General features: G+C 30.8%; 1 protein-coding gene across 1 annotated transcript; it reads left to right on the forward strand.

Annotated features, from left to right (window-relative positions):
- The first annotated feature begins 7,305 nt into the window (after positions 1-7,305).
- On the forward strand, positions 7,306-11,274 carry LOC106762330 (receptor protein-tyrosine kinase CEPR1). The gene is made up of 2 exons (XM_014646192.2): positions 7,306-10,068; positions 10,573-11,274. Exons 1-2 carry the CDS (start codon positions 7,554-7,556, stop codon positions 10,965-10,967), a joined length of 2,910 nt encoding a protein of 969 aa, XP_014501678.1. The 5' UTR covers positions 7,306-7,553; the 3' UTR covers positions 10,968-11,274.
- The last annotated feature ends 10,400 nt before the right edge of the window (positions 11,275-21,674 follow it).

Here is a 21,674-nt window from a genome sequence, read left to right on the forward strand (position 1 = left end):
TCAACTTCAAGAACAAATAGTAAATAGGTCAACAAAAAGATCGAATATAATGATGATAAACTAAAAAGTTTGATTAATAAGATAAAAACATACTTAGAAGATATCAAATTACAATTACACTTCAATTAAAGCAATCCTAATCAAAAATTCACTTCAAAATCAATAAATATAGAAATAAAATAAAAAGATAAGTAATTGTATTTATTAGACATTTAAATTTTAATCATAATAACTAATAATAAAAAACTAACGCGATTTAACATATATCTACTATCTAATTTTGACTATATAAGAAAGAAAACCGACAAATCCAAATCCAAAAAAGAAAAAAAGTAAGTTAAGGTAGAAAATATGTATAATATAATATAGAAAAATATTTATTGTTATAATAGAGGACAATCGTTTTGGAAGATTTAGAATAATGTGTTTGGACGCGGGCTTTCGCAGCATAAAAACATGTGTGGTGTTAAGTGGTTGTTAGTAGTACATTAAATTCTTTGAAATGTTTTAAGACATTCGAAGGAACAGCTTTTTATAATTTTGTCTTAAAGAGAAAACAATAGTTTGGAATGTCACGTTTTGCCAAATCAACGCACTAAAACTTTTCAAGAGTGGCGCATCTTTGCACTTCTATCATTCACCACTCATATCATAATGGACACACAGATTCCCACTCATGCTACATGGGCTCATCAGCCCAATTTGGGCTTTCAATAAGGGCCCACTACGTTTTCAACTTCTTCCTTCTCTGTCAACACCTTATTCTTCTCGTGTGTGTTTCGTAGGTAAACCCTTACAAAATGAATAAAATAATTATAAAAAAACTAACTTTTGTATTTGTAAAGAAAAAATAAATAAAAAATAATGTCAAATAAAAATAAAAATTTAAATTTCAAAATATTGTTATCTTAAAAAAAGGAAATATACGTTTTAGGAAGTAGAACAATTAAGAAATGAAATAACCTAAAAGAGAGGTTTGGAGTGAGAAGTCAAAGACATAGGAACAAAAAAGTAGAGTTGTTTCACGAGTCTGCATGTTTGCTAGCACGTCGACGCAAAAAGTTGGACTTTTTTTTTTCTTTTTCAGATTTCCCATTTCAAATCAAATTGGATTTTCCAGCTTACAATTCTCTCAAATTATTTTGTTTAGTGATAAACCTCCTTACAACCAAACATTAAAGATAGGGTTTGAATTTTATTTTGATTTTGATTTACCAACCAATCATACTATAACTAGGATTCTGTCTAATTCTTTTTTTTAGTCATTCTAGAGTCTTAAAAATAATGATAATTCCACTCAACTATATCATTTTTTTCTTTTCTATTTTTCTATTTTTGTGTATACTAAATCCAATGCTCCACTCAAGTCAATCCGATTACAGTATGGTTGTTTGAAAAGCCCACGTGTGTTATTCTTAAAAGTATATAATTATTTGTATTTGACAAAAATAAGAGGGACTAAAAATACCTCATTGTCAATCAAAATAACTTATTCTTCTTGTAATCTATTTTTGTTTGGTCAATTTAGACGGTTTAGTTCAGAGATTAATCGGTGGAATCATGTAAATTAAATAGTTATCTTTACACAACAATTAAAATTAATGATAATTAATTTAAGTCAAAATACAACATTATCAGTTAGACCATAATTAAATCAGGTCTATTATATATTTATTGTTGAATTTGTCAAATTTTTACTAATTTTTTCATCAAAGTATTTTTTTCAGATAACTTTTTAGGTCAACCAAATTAGAGCTGTCAAAATTGGTAATCCAGCTCGATCCATCACGGGTTGGTCACTTAGTGAGTCAACCCAACCCGACTCATTTATTAGCGAGTTAGAAAAATTCGTACTCGGCCCAACCCACCACTGGTTGGTAGATACTGGTCACTTAAGTACAATTTTTTAAATAAAAAAAATTATAAACTTTCTATAATTTAATTCTAATCAAATTTCACTTTCATGGGTGTTTAATTAATTTTAAAAATATGCAACTTAAATAATTATTTCAAACAAGAAAAAATAATAAATATTTTTTTATAAAATTAAATTAAATTTTAATAAAATAAAATTAGGTAGGTGGATTGGTGGGCCAACCCGGCTTACCACGGGTTCAACCCGCATGGCCAGATTTATATGAGTCGGGTTGAAATATGATCTGCATAAAAAAAATACAATTTTTTTAAACCTAACCCGTGTTGAACTTGTGGTAAACCAAATTGACCCGTGAGTTCTGACCTATTTTAACAACTCTAAACGAAATAAGCAAAAGACAAATGATCATACATACATACATATTGAGAGTTAAATACACAAGACTTAAAAAACTTATAACTTCAACTTTATAATCAAAACTCTTATTATAGTTTTACATTTTTGAAATAATGTAAAAATTTAACATTGAACTAAAGTAATAGATATATTAACGAAAAAGGTTCATTCAGTAAACATAATAATAATAATAAAACATGAATAAAATCAAATAAATAAGAGAATAACACCATCTTGAATTTAAAATTATAAAACAAATAAAATTTATATTTTATGTTATTCAATTTTATATTTTTATTTATATAGGATTTAAACTAACACTTATATTCTTTCAAAAAAAAAGTCGGGCTGAACCTGATTTAACAATTTATTATATTTGTAATTATGAATACAAGAGGATACTAATTTAATAAAGGAAAATGAATGACTAATTTAATAGTACTTCTTGGCCTTGTATTTCCCGCAATCGGGTCACTTGTAACATGGAGCAAGGATCTAATTCTTCAGAAATGGTGAGACTTTAACCAGAAAGAAAAACAGAAACACTTGCTCAGATTTTAACCAGATTGGTATCAGAGAACAAGTTTTTTATAGTTGAGTTTGAGTCGATGCCATAACAACCTTTGTTGGAAGTCCAATAAGATCAATTAAGTATATATAAATAAATACAAACCTCATTTTACACGTTAATTTTATGGAGTTGAGTTAGACTTAAAATTCATTTTAATAATAACGCTTGTACCCATTATACTTAAAAAACCAGGCATGGTCCCCTGTTTTTGTATCTTTGATTGAACATAGAATATTGTCCCCACCCTTTTGATGTAAACGGTTATACATACAACTAAACTAACCTATCAGATTTTACATTTCTCAATGAGTGTAAAATTTGAAAAAGTGAAGGAATATTTTAACAAAAGATAACATGGAATCTTGAAAGAATAAGAAAAATTGATCGTAGGGGATACTCTTTCTCTGTTTTATGAGACTTTATTATTGTCATGCACCTTCTCATTTCTTCTGTAATACCAAATAAGACGTGGGAATAGAATCTAGTGTTTCAAAAAATATTTAAGTTATACAGTTAGAATATGTAATATACAGTAAGTGGAGTTTACCATATGAATTCAATGACACAAGAAATAATAAGTGGATGTAGTACAATCCTTTGCTTTGATCATCATCATCATCAAAAGACAACAACTCTCTTGGTCCTTCAAATAACCATGAAGATGTTGCAAATGAAGTTTGGTATGTGAAAGAGGAATCCCAAAAGATGAACAATATAATTATGCAAGATGAAGGAGTCTCTTAAACCAAAATTACATTTAGATCCTTATTATAAATAAATAAATACAAGGACATCTAAAATAATTCCAAATGCCACATTATAAATGGAGTTACATAAATACCCAACAACCAAAGCATCCATTAATTTTGAAAATATTACAAAAATAAAGTTGAGAAAATTAAAAAAAAAATTAAGTTTAAAAATATTTCAAATGTCTCTTTATCTCTTATAACTAAATAATAATGAAATATCTTTTTTTATACATTGATATAAAGTATATTATTTAAATTAAATTACACATAGAAAAAATATTAAATTAATAATAATTAAAATTTAGACATAGATATTTTTTATCGATATTGATAAGGGTGCTAAATTATACAATTAATAATAAGATAAGTTCATATATTATTTTTTCACAAAAACTCACGTTTAAAGTAAACTTTAAATGACGAAAAGAATTATTTTTTATGAGAATAATTTTAAGATCTAATAATGCAATCAAATTGATGACATTTCGTATGCGATAAAGACTTCAATCGAGTTAGATTTTATGTACACCAAACCAATATGAAAATATTAAACAAGATATCTCTAATTCCTACTCTAACATTCAAACCACTATTTAACAAATCCCAATGTCTTAGAGACAAGCCTAAACTTATTAATCCCTAATGTCTTATATATTTTTATAAAAATTTGATTAAATATTAAGTTCACATGTTTTAGAATGACCAATGATCATACCTTCATGTCTAAAGTTGAATCTACTAGTTGTTTTATTCTAGTATAAGTTCTAACATCATGTCCAATAATTAAGATACTCACAAATATGCACTCAATAAATTATCATGCAATTAAGAACGATAGTAGAACACAAGAATCATGAAAAAAAAATTGAATAACAAAAATCATAAATACTTGAGATACATTAAGTCTAATCCTATGAATAAGGGAATTGGTTACTTTTATACATTCTCAACACTAAAAAAAGAATAATGAATAATGTCTCCAACCTCCAGAATAATCTTCATCCAAGAATTGAATTTTACTCACAACTCACTAGGCTAGACCTGAAATTTTTAATTGATTTTGTACTCGAAGTAACCAATTATGTTGATAAGTGATTTTGTTGATATATTCTTTAACCTTAAGTAATTTCTACTTATTTAAAAAATTATAAACCAAATACTTATATTTTCTAAATTATTAAATAAATTCTTATTCATTTAAAAATAAAAAAAATACCAATAAAATATAAAAATAAACAAAATAAAAAACATGATGATGCCAATTATCAAATTATCCTAAAATTTAAACTTTTTCATGTTCTTATGAAAGATAAAACTAAAAACTTAAAAAAAAAACTTAGGTAAACTGTCAAAATAACACAATACCAAATGACTTCTTAGTCAATCTTAATTATGCAAGAGAAGATAAATTCACTTATAACTTCAAAACTCAAAATAAAATGATATAATTCTTTGTATCACTTAAATAATCAAAACAATATAACTAACAAAGAATTAGTGTTTGAAGAAATATGATTTTTCAAGAATTCAAAAGAACCACTATGCCAAAGAGGATAACTAAATATAAGTAATTCTAAGGTATCCTAGTATTCTTTATCAATAATTTTTCCAAAAAATTTCATATTCTTCTCATAAACCAACCCTTTTCATCATATTTCTCTCTTTTTCTTCATTCTTATTTTTTTTTATCCTTTTCATTTTGTTCCTCATCACTCTCATTGTTCTCCATCTCTATATTTTTCTTTTTCTTACAGGCATGGAGACTTGTCAACATGACCCGTCCACCATTGTCATTCTTAGTGTTGAAGTCAAACTTTGGTTTGCATCTATTTAAGTTAATTAAGTCTATTTGAACCTAAATTATGTCGAGTGTAGTTAATTGAGTTATATTTGAGTGAGATCAAAACATATTATAACAGGTTACTCCAAGTCAATTTGAACCCATATTCGGTCGACACGTCAAGTCTACATTGGTTTGAAACCATGTCAAGTTAGATTAATCCTAAGTCAACTTAATTAGATTAATTATCTTATGTTAGATTTGTTAACATAAAAGAGAAAAAAACATGTGATAAATCCTAACATGTGTTGATCACATAGAATTATACATTTATAAATAAAAACAATACAGATATGTATAAGTTGGTTACATTTAAAAATAAACACATTATATTACAAGTAACCATATCTAATAATATATCTTAACCATATCTAATAGAATTTAACATTGACAAAGTGAATTTAATAAAAAAATAATAATTAAATTTAAATTAAATTAAAAAGATATAAACCAATATAATATAATTAAAATGAATTTAGATTTTGTTATATCTAGATTGATTTTAAATTGAATTTTAAAAATCAATCCATAACCCCTAGGTGAAACTCGCATGTTATAACACTAATATGAAAAAGGAATATTATATATAAGACAACAAAAGTCAACCTAAGATTATTTTACACAAATTTGGTCACTTTAAGTAGGTTGTCTGTATGTATGCACTTTGATTATAAATCTATCAATTTACAATTTCTTTTATTATTATATGAATAAAACTCTTAATAAAATTTTCACTTATCTATGTTCATTTTTTATTTTCCTTCTCAATCTACACCAATGAAAAGGTTACTGTTGAAGTGATTATAAAGTTTACAACTTGTGTCCTCCACGGTCAACCACAGCTGTTCAAAAATAAAAAGCTAGGGCATGATATATATCAATACTGGGAGACACACTCACAAGAGCAAGGAAAATTATAATATAAAAATATATCAGTATAAAATATATTAATATTTTAAATTGACAAATGCTCTTATTTTGTTATGGTCGTTATACTAGGAGTAAATAATTACAAAAAGTTTTGGTTGCGTCAATATATTTTTAATGATGAGAACTTGTTCTAACCTGTTTAAAGCAACAGGAAAAAGGAAATTATAAGTTAGATGATGAGCACTAAAAATGCATTTGTTCGCTTCCATCTTTGCTTTTCTTATTGAAGTGGGATATATCTCTGTAATTGGCTAGGATTGGAATCCATAACAAAGATATGGATCACACCCTCTCTCTCTCTCAACAAAATTATTATTTTCTTCCAAAAAGAAAGGTTAATCAATCATACATATATACGATCGTTAGTATCAGATGCATTTCATTCTACATGCTGTATACTACCAAACTGTATACCACAACACAAAAAGAGAATGCCTTCTTTTCTTAAAATATCATTGTCAAAGGCGTATGCATTTTTTAAAAAGATCACACCATTATCACTACAACATTTAACAAAAACTCTTTATCCCTCTCATCACTTATCCTTGCAAAAACTACATCAAAATATCCTTTAAGTGTTTTGACGTAAATCTCATTTTATAAACTAGTTTTATAATGTTGAATTAGACTTAAAAATCACTTTCTAGATATCTTATAACGTCCGACAATTTACAGTGAATATTGACTACCCTAACATATCAACACGAGACTTTTCAACGTGCTTTGTCCTCATTCACATTTATCGTGAAAACTTTCCAAAAGGTTATCCATCTCTAAATTACTTGAAGTTAAATACACTTAATCATGGTTAGAGTCCATTACGTTGGAGATATCCATTGATTCTGTTTCATTTATTTGTAGAATTATGAAGCAAGTGTATAATGTATGAATGAATATATAAGGAGTAGTTGTAACAGGTGTGCTGGGAGAGTATAAAGTACATATGCACTGATGTTATTCTGTGATGAGGGAGTGATAGTGGAGTATAAACGTAAAGCCTCTTTACCAAAGACGTTCACTTCTCCCAGCAGTAGTACTTGAGCAAGAACCTGCTTTTTCATCATCAAGGCTTGTCACTGCTTCCCTAAGTGATCCACTCAACCATTCCATATCTTATATACATCTCTTACACCCTTCTTCTTCCCCTGCAACCATTCACAATCACTTGTATTTTTTTCTTCTCTCAAAATGAACCACCATCCTTTCATCACCCTCTTCTCTACTATACTAATCGTTTCCACCACCACCACCGCCACCCTGTCACTCTCCCAGGTTATCATCACGAGTAGCACCACCAAGAACCAGTCACAGTTTTTCTTTCTCATGAAACTCTCCCTCCCCGGGAAGTACCCCATGAATTGGGATGCTGGAAAACCCGTGTGCAGCTTCACCGGAGTTACCTGTAACACCAAAGGTGACGTTATCGGCCTCGACCTTTCAGGTTGGTCATCACTTACTGGAAAGTTCCCCGCAGATACGTGCTCTTACCTCCCACAGTTACGTGTTCTCCGCCTCGGCCACACCAGGTTCAAGTTCAACGTAGACACCATCCTCAACTGTTCCCAGTTGGAAGAGCTTAACATGAACCACATGTCCCAGACCGGCACGCTCCCAGATTTCTCTTCCTTGAAATCTCTAAGGATTCTCGATTTGTCCTACAACGACTTCACAGGCCAGTTCCCCATGTCAGTGTTCAACCTCACCAACCTCGAGGTGTTAAACTTCAATGAAAACCAAGGCTTCAACCTGTGGCAGTTACCTGCAGATATTGACAGGTTGAAACACCTCAAGTCCATGGTTCTCACGACGTGCATGGTGCATGGTCAAATCCCTGCGTCCATAGGGAACATAACTTCCCTCATCGATCTTGAGCTGAGTGGGAATTACCTCACGGGACAAATTCCGAAAGAGCTTGGTCAGCTGAAGAACCTTCAACAGCTTGAGCTTTACTATAACTACCATCTCGTTGGGAACATTCCAGAGGAGTTGGGGAACCTCACGGAGCTCGTGGATTTGGATATGTCAGTGAACAAGTTTACCGGGAGCATCCCTGAGTCGGTTTGTAGGCTTCCCAAGCTTCAAGTCTTGCAGCTCTACAACAACAGCCTCACAGGTGAAATCCCAGGTGCGATTGAAAACTCAACAGCTTTAAGAATGTTGTCTCTGTACGACAACTTCCTTGTAGGACAGGTTCCCAAGAAACTGGGACAGTTCTCTGAAATGTTAGTTTTTGACTTGTCGGAGAATAAATTTTCTGGTCCGTTGCCAACCGAGGTTTGCAAGGGTGGTACGCTAGAGTACTTTCTTGTTCTGGATAACATGTTTTCTGGAGAGATACCACAGAGTTATTCGAACTGCATGATGCTGTTGAGGTTTAGAGTGAATAACAACCGTTTGGAGGGTTCCATTCCCGCGGGACTCCTTGGTTTACCACACGTTTCAATCATTGATGTTAGTAACAATAACTTGAATGGTCCAATTCCTGAGATTAACGGGAATTCTAGAAACCTGTCTGAACTGTTCCTTCAGAGGAACAAAATTTCAGGTGTCATAACTCCCACAATATCTCGAGCCATTAGTCTGGTCAAAATAGATTTCAGTTACAACCTTCTATCTGGTCCAATCCCTTCCGAAATAGGCAACCTCAGAAGGCTCAATTTGCTTATGTTGCAAGGGAACAAGCTGAATTCTTCCATCCCTGGTTCACTCTCTTCATTGAAGTTTCTCAACCTTCTTGATCTGTCCAACAATCTTTTAACTGGGAGCATCCCTGAAAGCCTCTCTGTGCTGCTTCCAAACTCTATTAACTTCTCGCACAATATGCTTTCGGGTCCAATTCCTCCCAAACTGATCAAAGGAGGCTTGGTGGAAAGTTTCGCAGGGAATCCTGGTTTGTGTGTGCTACCTGTGTATGCCAATTCATCGGATCGAAACTTCCCCATATGTGCAAGTGCCTACAAGAGCAAGAGGATCAACACCATCTGGATAGCTGGGGTGTCAGTGGTTTTGATCTTTATTGGGTCTGTCTTGTTTCTCAAACGTAGGTGCAGCAAAGACACCGCTGCAGTGGAACATGAGGAGACACTGTCTTCATCGGTTTTCTCTTATGACGTTAAGAGCTTCCACAAGATCTCTTTCGACCAAAGGGAGATCGTTGAGTCCTTGGTGGACAAGAACATAATGGGGCATGGAGGGTCTGGGACAGTGTACAAGATTGAGTTGAAAAGTGGTGATATTGTCGCAGTGAAGAGGCTGTGGAGTCGCAAGTCCAAGGATTCAACTCCAGAGGATCGGTTGTTTGTGGACAAGGCATTGAAGGCAGAGGTGGAGACCTTAGGAAGCATAAGACACAAGAACATAGTGAAACTATACTGCTGCTTCTCCAGTTTCGACTGCAGTTTATTGGTTTATGAATACATGCCAAATGGTAATCTTTGGGATTCCCTGCACAAGGGTTGGACCCTTTTGGATTGGCCTACTCGTTATAGAATTGCACTGGGAATTGCACAGGGTTTATCATACCTTCACCATGATTTGCTTCTTCCTATTATCCATCGAGACATCAAGTCAACTAATATCCTGTTGGATGTTGATTACCAGCCCAGGGTTGCAGACTTTGGGATTGCCAAGGTTTTGCAAGCAAGAGGAGTGAAGGATTCCACGACAACTGTCATTGCAGGAACATATGGTTACTTAGCCCCAGGTAGTTTCTCCCACAAAAGTTATTTATACTCATCATTTAAATTCATTTGTGCAAACTACCATCATATGTTTTCCTTGAATGATAGAGCAAATAGTATATACAAAAGAAGTTTTTATACAACAGAAATCATTCAATACGATAAATTTGTCGAGTATTACAATAGCTACCACAAAAGTTGATCCTAATATGATTTCTGATCAGTCAACTAAGTAACAACTTTTGCAGTGCATAAAAATTAAACTCCTTGGTAAATGATTAAGAATACATTGACTATTAGCGTGCTGCTTGGATATTCTCATGGTACTGATCTCTGAATGATGCCTTTTTACCATGTAAATAATTGAGGTGCAGATATGAATGTTAAATATAAATACTACTTTGTACCAAAAAAAACATAGGTGGTACGTGGGGGTTGGACAATAGTCATGTGCTAACTTCTCTGTCATCTTTTTGGTGTTCCCAACGCTGAATATTATTTTGTGCATGTTTTTATGGCTGTCACAGAATTTGCATATTCATCAAGGGCCACCACCAAGTGCGACGTCTACAGTTTTGGGGTGATTTTGATGGAGCTGTTAACTGGGAAGAAGCCCGTGGAGGCAGAGTTTGGAGAGAACAGAAACATTGTTTTCTGGGTTTCCAACAAAGTAGAAGGCAAGGAGGGGGCAAGACCAAGTGAAGTTTTTGATCCGAGGTTATCATGTTCATTCAAGGATGACATGATCAAAGTGTTGCGGATTGCCATTCGCTGCACCTACAAAGCCCCAACAAGTAGACCAACCATGAAAGAGGTTGTTCAGCTTCTGATTGAAGCAGAGCCACGCGGCTCCGATTCTTGCAAGTTGTCAACCAAAGATGTTTCAAATGTCACCGTAGTAAAGAAACCATATGAATTATAATTTAAGTAACTTAAAGGGTAAGAGGGAGCATGTGACAGCTAAACATAAGCAGTCTCTCTATAGATGAAATGAAACTAAGAGATTCACTGTAGACGAGAGATCAAATTAGTATAATCTTTTTTTTTTTTTTCTTCTAGGCAAGTAGTTTGTAGATTCTATCTTTGACTATGAATCTTCTCTCTGTAGCTGCTCCCTTTTACTGTCTTTGAGTTTTGACATTTTGTAAAAATTTGAAGCTAGATTTCTATCCAAGCTTTAAGGTAATGTACAGTATCTATATATATTTCATACAGCCCCACTTTGGAAAGCATTTGCCAAGTTGCTTTGTGGAGTTTGGGTTTTTTTTCTCCTGTATCAACACTTTTATTTTGAGCGATGCAAGATGGCTCCAAAAAAAGCAGCATATATGTTGTGATTGTGAGGAGTGGAAGGTCGTGATTCGCAAAGAGCTCCCTTTTTATATTTTACATAAAAAAAAATCAAAATGGGTTCCAGATTCTGAATACAATATTGTGGCATTATTTGTATGTGGAGGGCCCCTCTGCCAAAGCTATCCACTGGAAAATAAAGATGAATGGAATGATTGATTGATGAGAGCATCTTGTTTCCATTTTAGCCAGTGAAAGAGAAGAATGAAGCACCATTAAGCTTTTCCTTTTTCCTCTTGAATCCTTTTCAAGTAGAGATTATCGTTTTGTTAGAATGAGGCCATGAGGAATAGATCAATCAACCATGTCTAAACATCAGAAATGAGCCATGGAAAAACCAATCAAAATCATAACCATATTTGAAGTAGATGTTGATACAACAAGATCAGCCATATTTAAGGAAATGTTATCATTGTGTACAAAGGCAAAAAAACTACAGGCAGCATAATATCAGTGGCACATGCTTGTTACCTTGTGAGCAAAAAATGTATGCAGAGTGAATCACACGTGTGCGTACAATTATATGATATATCTGAGTTTCTGTACATTCATGTGCTTTATGAGTGGATGGCGGGGTCGCCTTAGAAGAATGAGATTCACAAACGCAACATTTCTTTAGGCTTGGTGGAGAGGCCATAAAGCATAAAAGTTAGAAGGTTCGGTAAGAATAGTTTTCTTAAACAAAAAAGACAGAAGGCATCAACTTCCAAAGCATGCTTGGCTGTGAGAGGAAGCTAAATTGAGGACAGGTATGTTCTCTCCTTAAGTACAATAGGAACCAAAGGAGTTCAGATGAGACACTCTGATACCCTGCACCAGATTTAATTATCACTGCATATTCTATTGATTTATGGACTATAACCCCTCATAAAAGTCAGAAGTCTGTATATATATATTCCAAATATCTACTCTTCTCATCAACAGTCCCAAAAGGGTGGAAAACCTGACTTTCACTGAATTAAACAGTCACTCAATCAAAAGCAATTCATGTTTGCAAGAACACAACATACCTGTTTCGTACAAGGAATTCTTAAGTATGAATTTAACTCAAATGCCACATTGTAAAATGCCAAACTCATGACCAATTGCTAACTGTGCGTTACCAGACAAACCAAAATGATGCACTATAAAGACAATAATTGTCAACCCGACCAACAACACAAAAACATTACATTATCTGTTAACATAATGAGTCTACCCCACCGGGGTCTAAAATCCTAGTAAACAGAGCAAGTCTAATATATGGCCTTTGCTCAAAATAATTTCATGTTTCAATGGGTGATTGATCAATTTGTCATTGTTGACATCATTGGGAACATTGCCAAGTTAGGCACTTCAGAATTTGTATATGCTAACTCTGCACACCTCTTCTTATCTCAGTAGAAAAAACTAGTGGCGCACCCACGTCTCACCAGCGTTTAAAATGGGTCTAAAATAATTTCCCTGTATCTTTCTGTCTCAGTTGAAAAATTCTCAAAATTATGTTGATCCAAAGGTTTGTGTTTTTTAATCAAATAGAACAGTTTCTGTCACTTGTCAACTATTGTCCTGTCCCGTGCTACTAAAGGTCAAACACTCGAACGTTTGGTCTCTATTACCACCAAAAATCATGCATCGAATTTTCTGCCCCTATTATTAGGTTAGGGTTCCTTCATTCGCAATGGCAGGCAATTTTTCTTCCAATTGCCACTATGAGAACGAAGAGGGGAAAAGCTGCTTCTTTTAGGTTTGTTGGTAACATAGTTTTACAACTCTATCAACCATGCAGTCTTTGGGCTAACATAACTAGATATTAATAGCCCAGCTGTTACGGCCCAGTCCAGGTTTACAAGTTTAGGACCCAGTCAAGATTATCGTTGTCGCGATAATTGAAAAATTAATATTTTAAGAATTTTTAAACATATTATTGATTAATTCATTTGTAATATCTTTTTCAGTGTATGATTAAACCAGTTTTAGGCTTCTTTTAAACTCCTTTATTGAAAAAATCATTTATAAATTCCAAAATAAAGGATTTTATTACATATAGATAACTTTTAGTTGTTAAATTCGGTAATTTAACATCAGTTTAGACGAATAAATTAAAGATTAAATATGTTTTCGGTCCCTATATTTTGGGACGATTTTGGTTTTAGTTCCACTTTCAAACTAAGGTATAATTTAGTCCTTCAACTTTAGAAAACTCTGGTTTTAGTCCTTTTTACTAATTTTTTTTAACTTTATTTGTTGTTTCTAAGTACGTTTCATTATAACATTTTGATTGTTTACATTGTTTGATACATTTTTGCTTCAATGTTAACTGAAAAACGTGTTTGAAACGGCAAATAAAGTTAAAAAATTTGGTAAAAAGGACTAAAACCAGAGTTTTTTAAAGTTGAAAGACTAAATTGTATCTTAGTTTGAAAGAGGGACTACAACCAAAATCAGGGACTAAAAACATATTTAACCCATAACTTAATGATTTTTTTTTTCATATTTGTCAAATATGTTGCATCTTGTTACGATAGAAAAGATTATAAATAATTTTACACAATTTCTTTATAAATTTTTCTATTTATTATTAGTTTCCTTATAATATCAAATTTTAAATTAACGGATCATACTAGCAATTAAAATGCTTCATTGCTTTTAATAATTTTATTTAACTTTAATGAAATAAGTCCAACTAAAAAATAATTGAGAATGACAATGAAGAGAAACCTTATCACGATATTATATGAAAATTTTAGACAAGATCCCTTTTTCCCTATCAAGGTTGCCATTGTATTTATTAGCATCTTCCAAAAAATAATTTAAAATATTCTAACTCTTTTTCCCTTTTGGTTTTATGCTAAACCGAGAAATAAAATAAAAGTTTGCACATTAGTTGTTTTCTATTTATCTCCACATGTCAAACTGTAGTGTTTTTAATTTTTAAGTGAGATTAATTAATTAGTTTTTTTTTTAATCTCAATCTTCGATTATCATTTAATAAAAGTATACACATTTAATTTTTGGTCTAAATTTGTGGTTTTTTAAATTTTTTTTCTAAAACTGTATTGAATTAAATAAAAAATAAAAAAACCGCGTACAACGTAAAGCATATTTTCAACAGCACTTTAATTTAAAAAAAAATGATTTATAAAACGTAACCACAAGAACATTCTGGATAATTTGTTACTTAAATTATAAGTATAGCTTTTGCTACAAACAGTGCACCATGGTAATTAAATACATCCCTTTTTCAAACAAAACTTAACCCTAAGATCATACAATACAACGATTCATTTTATTCAAATTGATTACTATTTGATTATGAATAAACAAATTCGTTTCTTGACGGAAAATGAGATACAAAATTTAATAGATAAAATCACTTATTTAAAAATATATTTTTATTTTTATTTTTCTATACTGCATACTCTTTTATTGTCATCAAACTTATCAGATAATTTCAAAATTAATATTAAAAAATTCAGCTAATCGGAAATTAAATACTTCCTCCATTAAATTAAAAAACCTCTATTTAATATTAATAGTGGTTTGAGCATTAAAAAAACATATATTTCAAATTATTGTGGTTTGAGCAATAAAAAAAAACACAGATATCATGCAAATGTTAGCTAATGTCTAAGGACACTTTTTAAGAAATTAAAAGGGAGAAAACGTATCAGAATTTGGAGAAAATGTTTCACATGACAATTAACAGTTGGTTGAAAAACATAAATGATCTTGTTAATTGAAAATTTATTAAAAGTTATTGCAAAGTGAAGCAAAATTATTATTTTTTAAATGAAATAATATAAAACTGAAAAAAAATGTAATAGAGAAGAAGTAGTAGATGAATAAAATGCCGTTTTCTTAGACAACATTATTGATTCTTTATTTAAGTCGCTGTAAGCACTTTAAATAAGTTTTCACGTTCCATCTTTTCACTTCTGGTCCACAACATGCATAATATACACAGCAAAAAGATGCTACCGACAACCTTTAATAAAAAATATACATTTAAAATTCTTGTTAATATGTCTATGGTACAATAATGAGACAGATGTTAGTAAATATTTATAAGAAAATAATTAAAGGTATTATGATTAAAAATTAATAATTAAAATTTATTATTAGTCCTTTAATTATAGTCTTTAATCAATTTATTATTATTTTAATGTTTTAATATCTTTCATTTTGGAAAATATAATTGTAAAGGACACGATGAAGTAACCTCGTCATTTATTATTTCATAGAAAGCATTCGAATTTCAATAATAAAAAATTATGATAATTCACACTGTTGAATCAATTAAAATTAAATTCATTCATTGTCTATTATAATTTTATTTTTCTGGTCACAGGTATCCTCTTACCCATAAGACGCATATTATCTTTTACATGTCATTTGTATTAGTAAGTTATTAATATATATATAATCACGGCACTGAAATTTAAACTTATAAGTGTTAGCCAAAATCTCCACCATTGAATTTATCAGTATATATATATATATATATATATATATATTAGAAAATAGTATACTCATACATAGTTAGTGCTAAAGTTTTTCTCGATATTTATAATGTATAGTATATAATGATAAGAGTTATAAATATGAAAAGAAAATTGTTTTTTCATAGTTGTTTTTGCGGGTTATTTCCATTTTATTGGTTATGAAATACTTATGAGACGTATCTAACTTCAATTGGTTCAAGTTTTATGTTTGTTAATCATTTATACTTTTCGAGAAGTATACGTGAAAGGTATATTAACGCAAGTTAAATATGATATAATTAGAAAAGTATTAAATGTTGTAATGTATGTACGTGAATAATTATATTTGAAATTTTCATTTATAATAGTTGTTATGAGTTTTTACATTTTTGTTTTTTTTTATTATTAAATTATATTTTAATTAACATTAGTTAGTTGATTTATGGTTATTATTGACTAAGTGTTAATATGATATTTATTTTACAATTAGTTAATGTTGTCAATCAATCTAAATTATCAGTTTCAAGGTGTACTAGTTATGTCACCAATCAATTTGGATGATAGACCTAAGGGTGTATTAGTTTGTTCGTCATTTGGTTTGACTAATTGACTATAAGAGTATGTATCATATACTAGTTCTCCAAGTCCGAGTACTTATAATTGAAAATATAAAAGGATTTACAATAGTGGTAGTGAATAATGTTGCAATGAGTAGTGTATTTACATGTGAATTTTAATTTTGATAGTTAGAGTTATTACTTTTTATTGAATTTTTTTGACACTCCTTAAAACTCCTATTTCATGAAAAAAAAAAACATTAGAAGCACTTATTTTGGGTTAGTCTAAAGTTTAAAAATTATTATGGGTTTGTGTGAAGATTAATCCTAGATGTATTGTTAAACGAGCATAACTTTTGTTCTGGTCGGTAGATTGACATTATTATATATTGATTTGCGGTGTAAAAAAAATTTTAATCACGTGACAACTGACTATGTTGTTTTTTCCTTCTAGATTTTAAAAAAATATTTTTTTTTTCTAATTTTTTGTCAATTTATTTTGTTCTTTTTCAAACTTTGAAAATTATTTCACATATTTAGGCTTTGAATTTTAATTTAATTTTTTTTGTGAGGGTTTCTCATGATTTTTTGGTATTTTGAACAAATTTTCAAGTCATTTGGAGTTCTTTTGAACATACTATCATTTTTATCCTAAGTTTGGATGTATACAGTGTATGAACATCAAACAAGTTCAAAAATACCAACAACCTCAATCAATTTATAACCCTTAAAAAACGAAAATGAAACTTCATCAAAATGAAACTAACGTTATTCTTGAAAGTGGGTTTTCTGCCGGTAGTAAGAGAGAAATGAGAACGCGCATATGCTCCAAAAAGTGTCCGTGCACGAAACTAATCGATCAAAGCGAAAGAAAATCATGTATAAAGTACTTAATCAACGTACATTTGTATAAAATAAATGAAATATTACACATGTTGTTTGTCAAAAGCTTTGTCCGATAAGAGTTTAAACAAAGAAAAAGATTTCGCACAAAGATAAAGTGATAAATTTTCACTTTTCTGCCCAACTTTTTAATCGGTTCACTAATATATAACGTTTGAAAAATGATATTATGATATATTAAAATTCTTTGAGGTTTGAAAATAGGACATTTGATGTCATACATAATACATTTTCACTGTCCCACCAAACATTTTCACCCAATATGATATCGAAAATTGGAAATTTCAATGACTAATAATCATATGATATCGAAAATTATAAATTCCAATGTGAAAATTCAACATTTATTTATAAAAATATCAACAACTATTTTTTCCATTAGTTTTTTCTAATTACAAAATTCAACGAGACGTCAAACGTTTTTTTAGATTAACTCAGAATAGGTATTGTAAATATATAAGGGATGAAAATAATGATTTCTTAGCATTGAAGAGTGAAAACAATGACGAGTAATAGAAATCGTCACCGAAAGTAGTATATATGTTTATTCTACCAATTTGTAGCATTTCACTTTTATTTATCTTTTCTTCCAAATCACGAGAGTTCTTTTATTCCCTTCTTCACAGCAATCATTTTATTTTTTACGTCCATTGCTCTTTCTCACAAATTCATAGCAATGTTGTGGGCTCGTCGTTATTGATATTATCATATTTAAATTGTTTTTACATGTTAGATCGATAAGTGTCTTAAAAATTAAGTTAGTTATTTTATGTTAGAAATATATGGGTGAGAATTGTTTAATTAACTATGTTAAATTTAAATGTTTCATGTTATATAACAAAAAAAGAATAAAAAACAAAAATATGTTATTGCTTCGATTTAGTCATATATAGTGAAGAAATTTAAAAATAAATTTTGGAAAAGTTTTTGACTGATATAATGGATGTAATAGATAAATAATTTTGACCTTATAATTAAAATTAATAAAAATAATATGTATTTAGTTAAAATTAATTTGAAGTTAATAGAAAATAAAATCTATTTACTTACTATATAACGATATTTAGACAACATTTTTTTGACAATATTTGAACATTGATTACATGTTAAACCCTGATTGGTAAAAAATTACTCCACAATAATGTTTATGATTATTATTATTGATTGTAGAGTAATTTTTGACCAATCACAAATATTCAAATGTTGTCAAAAAAATATTGTCTAAATATCATTATCCTTACTTAAAACAAAATTTTAAATAGGTAAAAGATTCTGAATAATGTGTGGGGGCATACTCATAAAAACGTCTGGCACGAACAATAAACACCTTTATATCTTTTACAACATCCTTGCTGCTGACCCATTTGTTGAAACAATATGTCCATAGAAGTGAACATGATAATGTTCGACATTGTTTAATGATTAGAATAACACAAAAATCTAAAACTTGTGTTACATAGTCCAGACATTTTATTCACCAATTATCAAATCTCTTAATACATTTATATTTATATTATTACGTTTGACTTAGATAAAATCATATTTTATACATGAACCAAGTTGTATTTTGTGTTATATGCAACAAAAACTTTGAACAAAACTTCATGTCCAAAAGAAAGAAGAATCATCTAACAACAACAATCTTGTCGTCATACTAATAGATATTGTTATGATCATAAGTACAAATTATGCTGATATGTAAGGGATAAAAGTACTATTATTAGCAAACAAAGTGAGGTCTCACTCGATTTACTATGTTTAACATATTTAAAATTCAAAGAGATTAATACTAATTACTTACAAGTTGCAGTTTTATGATAATTAAACGAATACTAATCTTATTATTAATGTGGTGGTGCTTCCATTCATATTGCCAATGTTTATGATGGCAAAACACTCACTAACATCATATTACATAAAATTCAAATGCTAAATAAATTATAGTTGAATAACACAACTTAGTTATCAGATGTATCAACAACCATAAATTACACATTATATGAATTAAAGAGAAGTAACTTTAAACTGTGGAATTTAATTCCATCACTCCATTAAAACGTACAATCTGACAAAATAAAATGAAATAATTTTAGAGCAGTATTTATTATATAGTTGTTATGGTTTAGTGGTGGGGGTGTAATGTAACATACAGAGCGTTGAAGATAAAAAAAAAAAATTAAAGAAAAAAAAAGCTTTTATTAGTGATGTGATATATAAATATAAGAGGGCGGCTATTTGATTTGTTGTTACCAACACATTTATTAGTTTTTTTAACTCTTAATTAATTACACACATCTACCTTCTAACGTTTCTTTAAATGTACCATCACCTTTTGCTTTTCCACCTTTAGCTCTCCAACAAAATAAACACAATTTTTCAAAACAAACAAACAAAAATACCATCTTTCTCTGCCTTTTCACTTCTCTCCAACAGATTTTCACTTTCTCACTCGCATTTTCTATCCACTGCCCCAAAACAACACAATCTTTTCACAGATTTTTCAATAACTAACCAACAACATCCACAATGTAAAGAATACTATGGACAAACTTGTCATCTTACACACAGGTGTTATTTTTATTTTTATTTTTATTTTTATTAAATAAAATAAAATGACTTTTTGTATCTGCAAAAAATATGATATAAATTTTGAGTTGAATTAGGCATTTAAAATCATACGTACACGTGGCCCAAATAAATTAACGACGGGGTTGAATTAAACCCGGTCCATCTTTTTATTTATTTATCCTTAGAAAAAGGTTAATGTTATGTCATACATTTGCAAGTTTAGTTTTTCAAGGATCGCAATTAAATAGGCGCTGGTTTCAGAAAACAAAACTGGTTAACTATGATACGATACAAATCCGGTTTTGTGTGTGCTTCCTGTTTTTATTGACATTTAATATTTGAAAATATTAAATAAAAATAATAATAGATTTATTTATGGGATTTTTTACTTAGTAGCATTTGCAGAGACATAGAATTAGAAAGAAAGAAAGAAGATAATAATGGTGAGGTAAGTGAAGGTGAAAAAGCATAATAAAATGAATGTTGGGGGAATGCAATAAAAGCTGAATGGATACGATTTGGGAAGCAAGTCAAAAATTCCTGTGACACTGATCTCACGTCATTTCAGGCTTTCACATTCAAAATGGCCAAACAGCCACGGAGTAATAGTAGTACTACTACCACTGCTTCTCTTCTGTGCAGCCCCAAAGTGCCCCTCAACATACGCTATTCTCAATTATTATTATTATTTTTAATAATATATGCAAATGGGTTAATTTAAAACCTGGTTAGTCACAAGACACCACCATAACCACTGTCAACACGACCAAAAATTTATTCTATATTTAAAACCAAAAATCAGACACACCCAGAGAAAGAGAGAGAGAAAAAATAGGGTAGAGTGGTGGCATGGGAGAGACAAAAGGGTGAGTATTACCAGAAAGAGGAACAAAGAGAAAGTTGAAAATGGCCTTTCACCGGCCTTCCCCAAACCCAAAATGCTCAATGCCTGCATAACCTTCCTACCCCAACCAATCAAACTTCCCCATTTTGGAACCTTTATTCTCTCTCTCTCTCTCTCTCTCTCTCTAAATCCTTAGAGAGTGAGACAAAGAAACAAAACCCCAGTGTGATAGCGGCAAGGCTTGGCTACCATTCTTCTCATTCTGTTTTTTGCTGCAATGGGTGTCATGGAGGAGAATAACACGCTGCTTACCTTCTCTTGCTCCTGTTCTTGTTCTTCTCCTTCTCCAACATGCAATGACCCTTATGCCCTTTCTCTCAAACAGGTACCTGCTCACCCTCCCTTTGTAAATCCAACCTCGTTTCCCTCCTTTCGTAGATGAGACACGGACACAACCAGTACAATGTAGCTCTCTCTTCTCTCTCTCTGTCTCAGTCTCAGTCTCAGTCTCTCCCTTCTCTCTTCCATTGCGTCCAAAAAGGCAGACAGGATGGAGCCAGGCATAAACCATATTTTTATATATAATTTATAAATACTATCTCTATATATTTTCTTCCCATTTTATAAATTTTCCTTCTTTTTTTTTGGGTTTTCTTCAAAAGCTGCTGCGACGGCAACAACACCCCCACCCCCTCTCTTTTCGGGATCTTTTTTTATGTTTTTGTTTTTTTTTTTCTGGTGCTCTGAGATTTAAAGGAAGAAAGAGGAGCATGTGAATCGTCATCGATCATGGGTTTTGGTTAAGCTACATTAGAATGCCTAGGAGAGACACTGTTTTGAGGTTTTTCATCATTTGTTGACTTTCGCTTCTGTATGTAACCTCCTTTTCATTTCCGATGATCACTATGATGATGTATCTATGTTTTTCCTCCATTTTTTAATAG

The sequence above is a fragment of the Vigna radiata genome, chromosome 5, assembly GCF_000741045.1.
Source record: "Vigna radiata var. radiata cultivar VC1973A chromosome 5, Vradiata_ver6, whole genome shotgun sequence".
Lineage (NCBI taxonomy): Eukaryota > Viridiplantae > Streptophyta > Magnoliopsida > Fabales > Fabaceae > Vigna > Vigna radiata.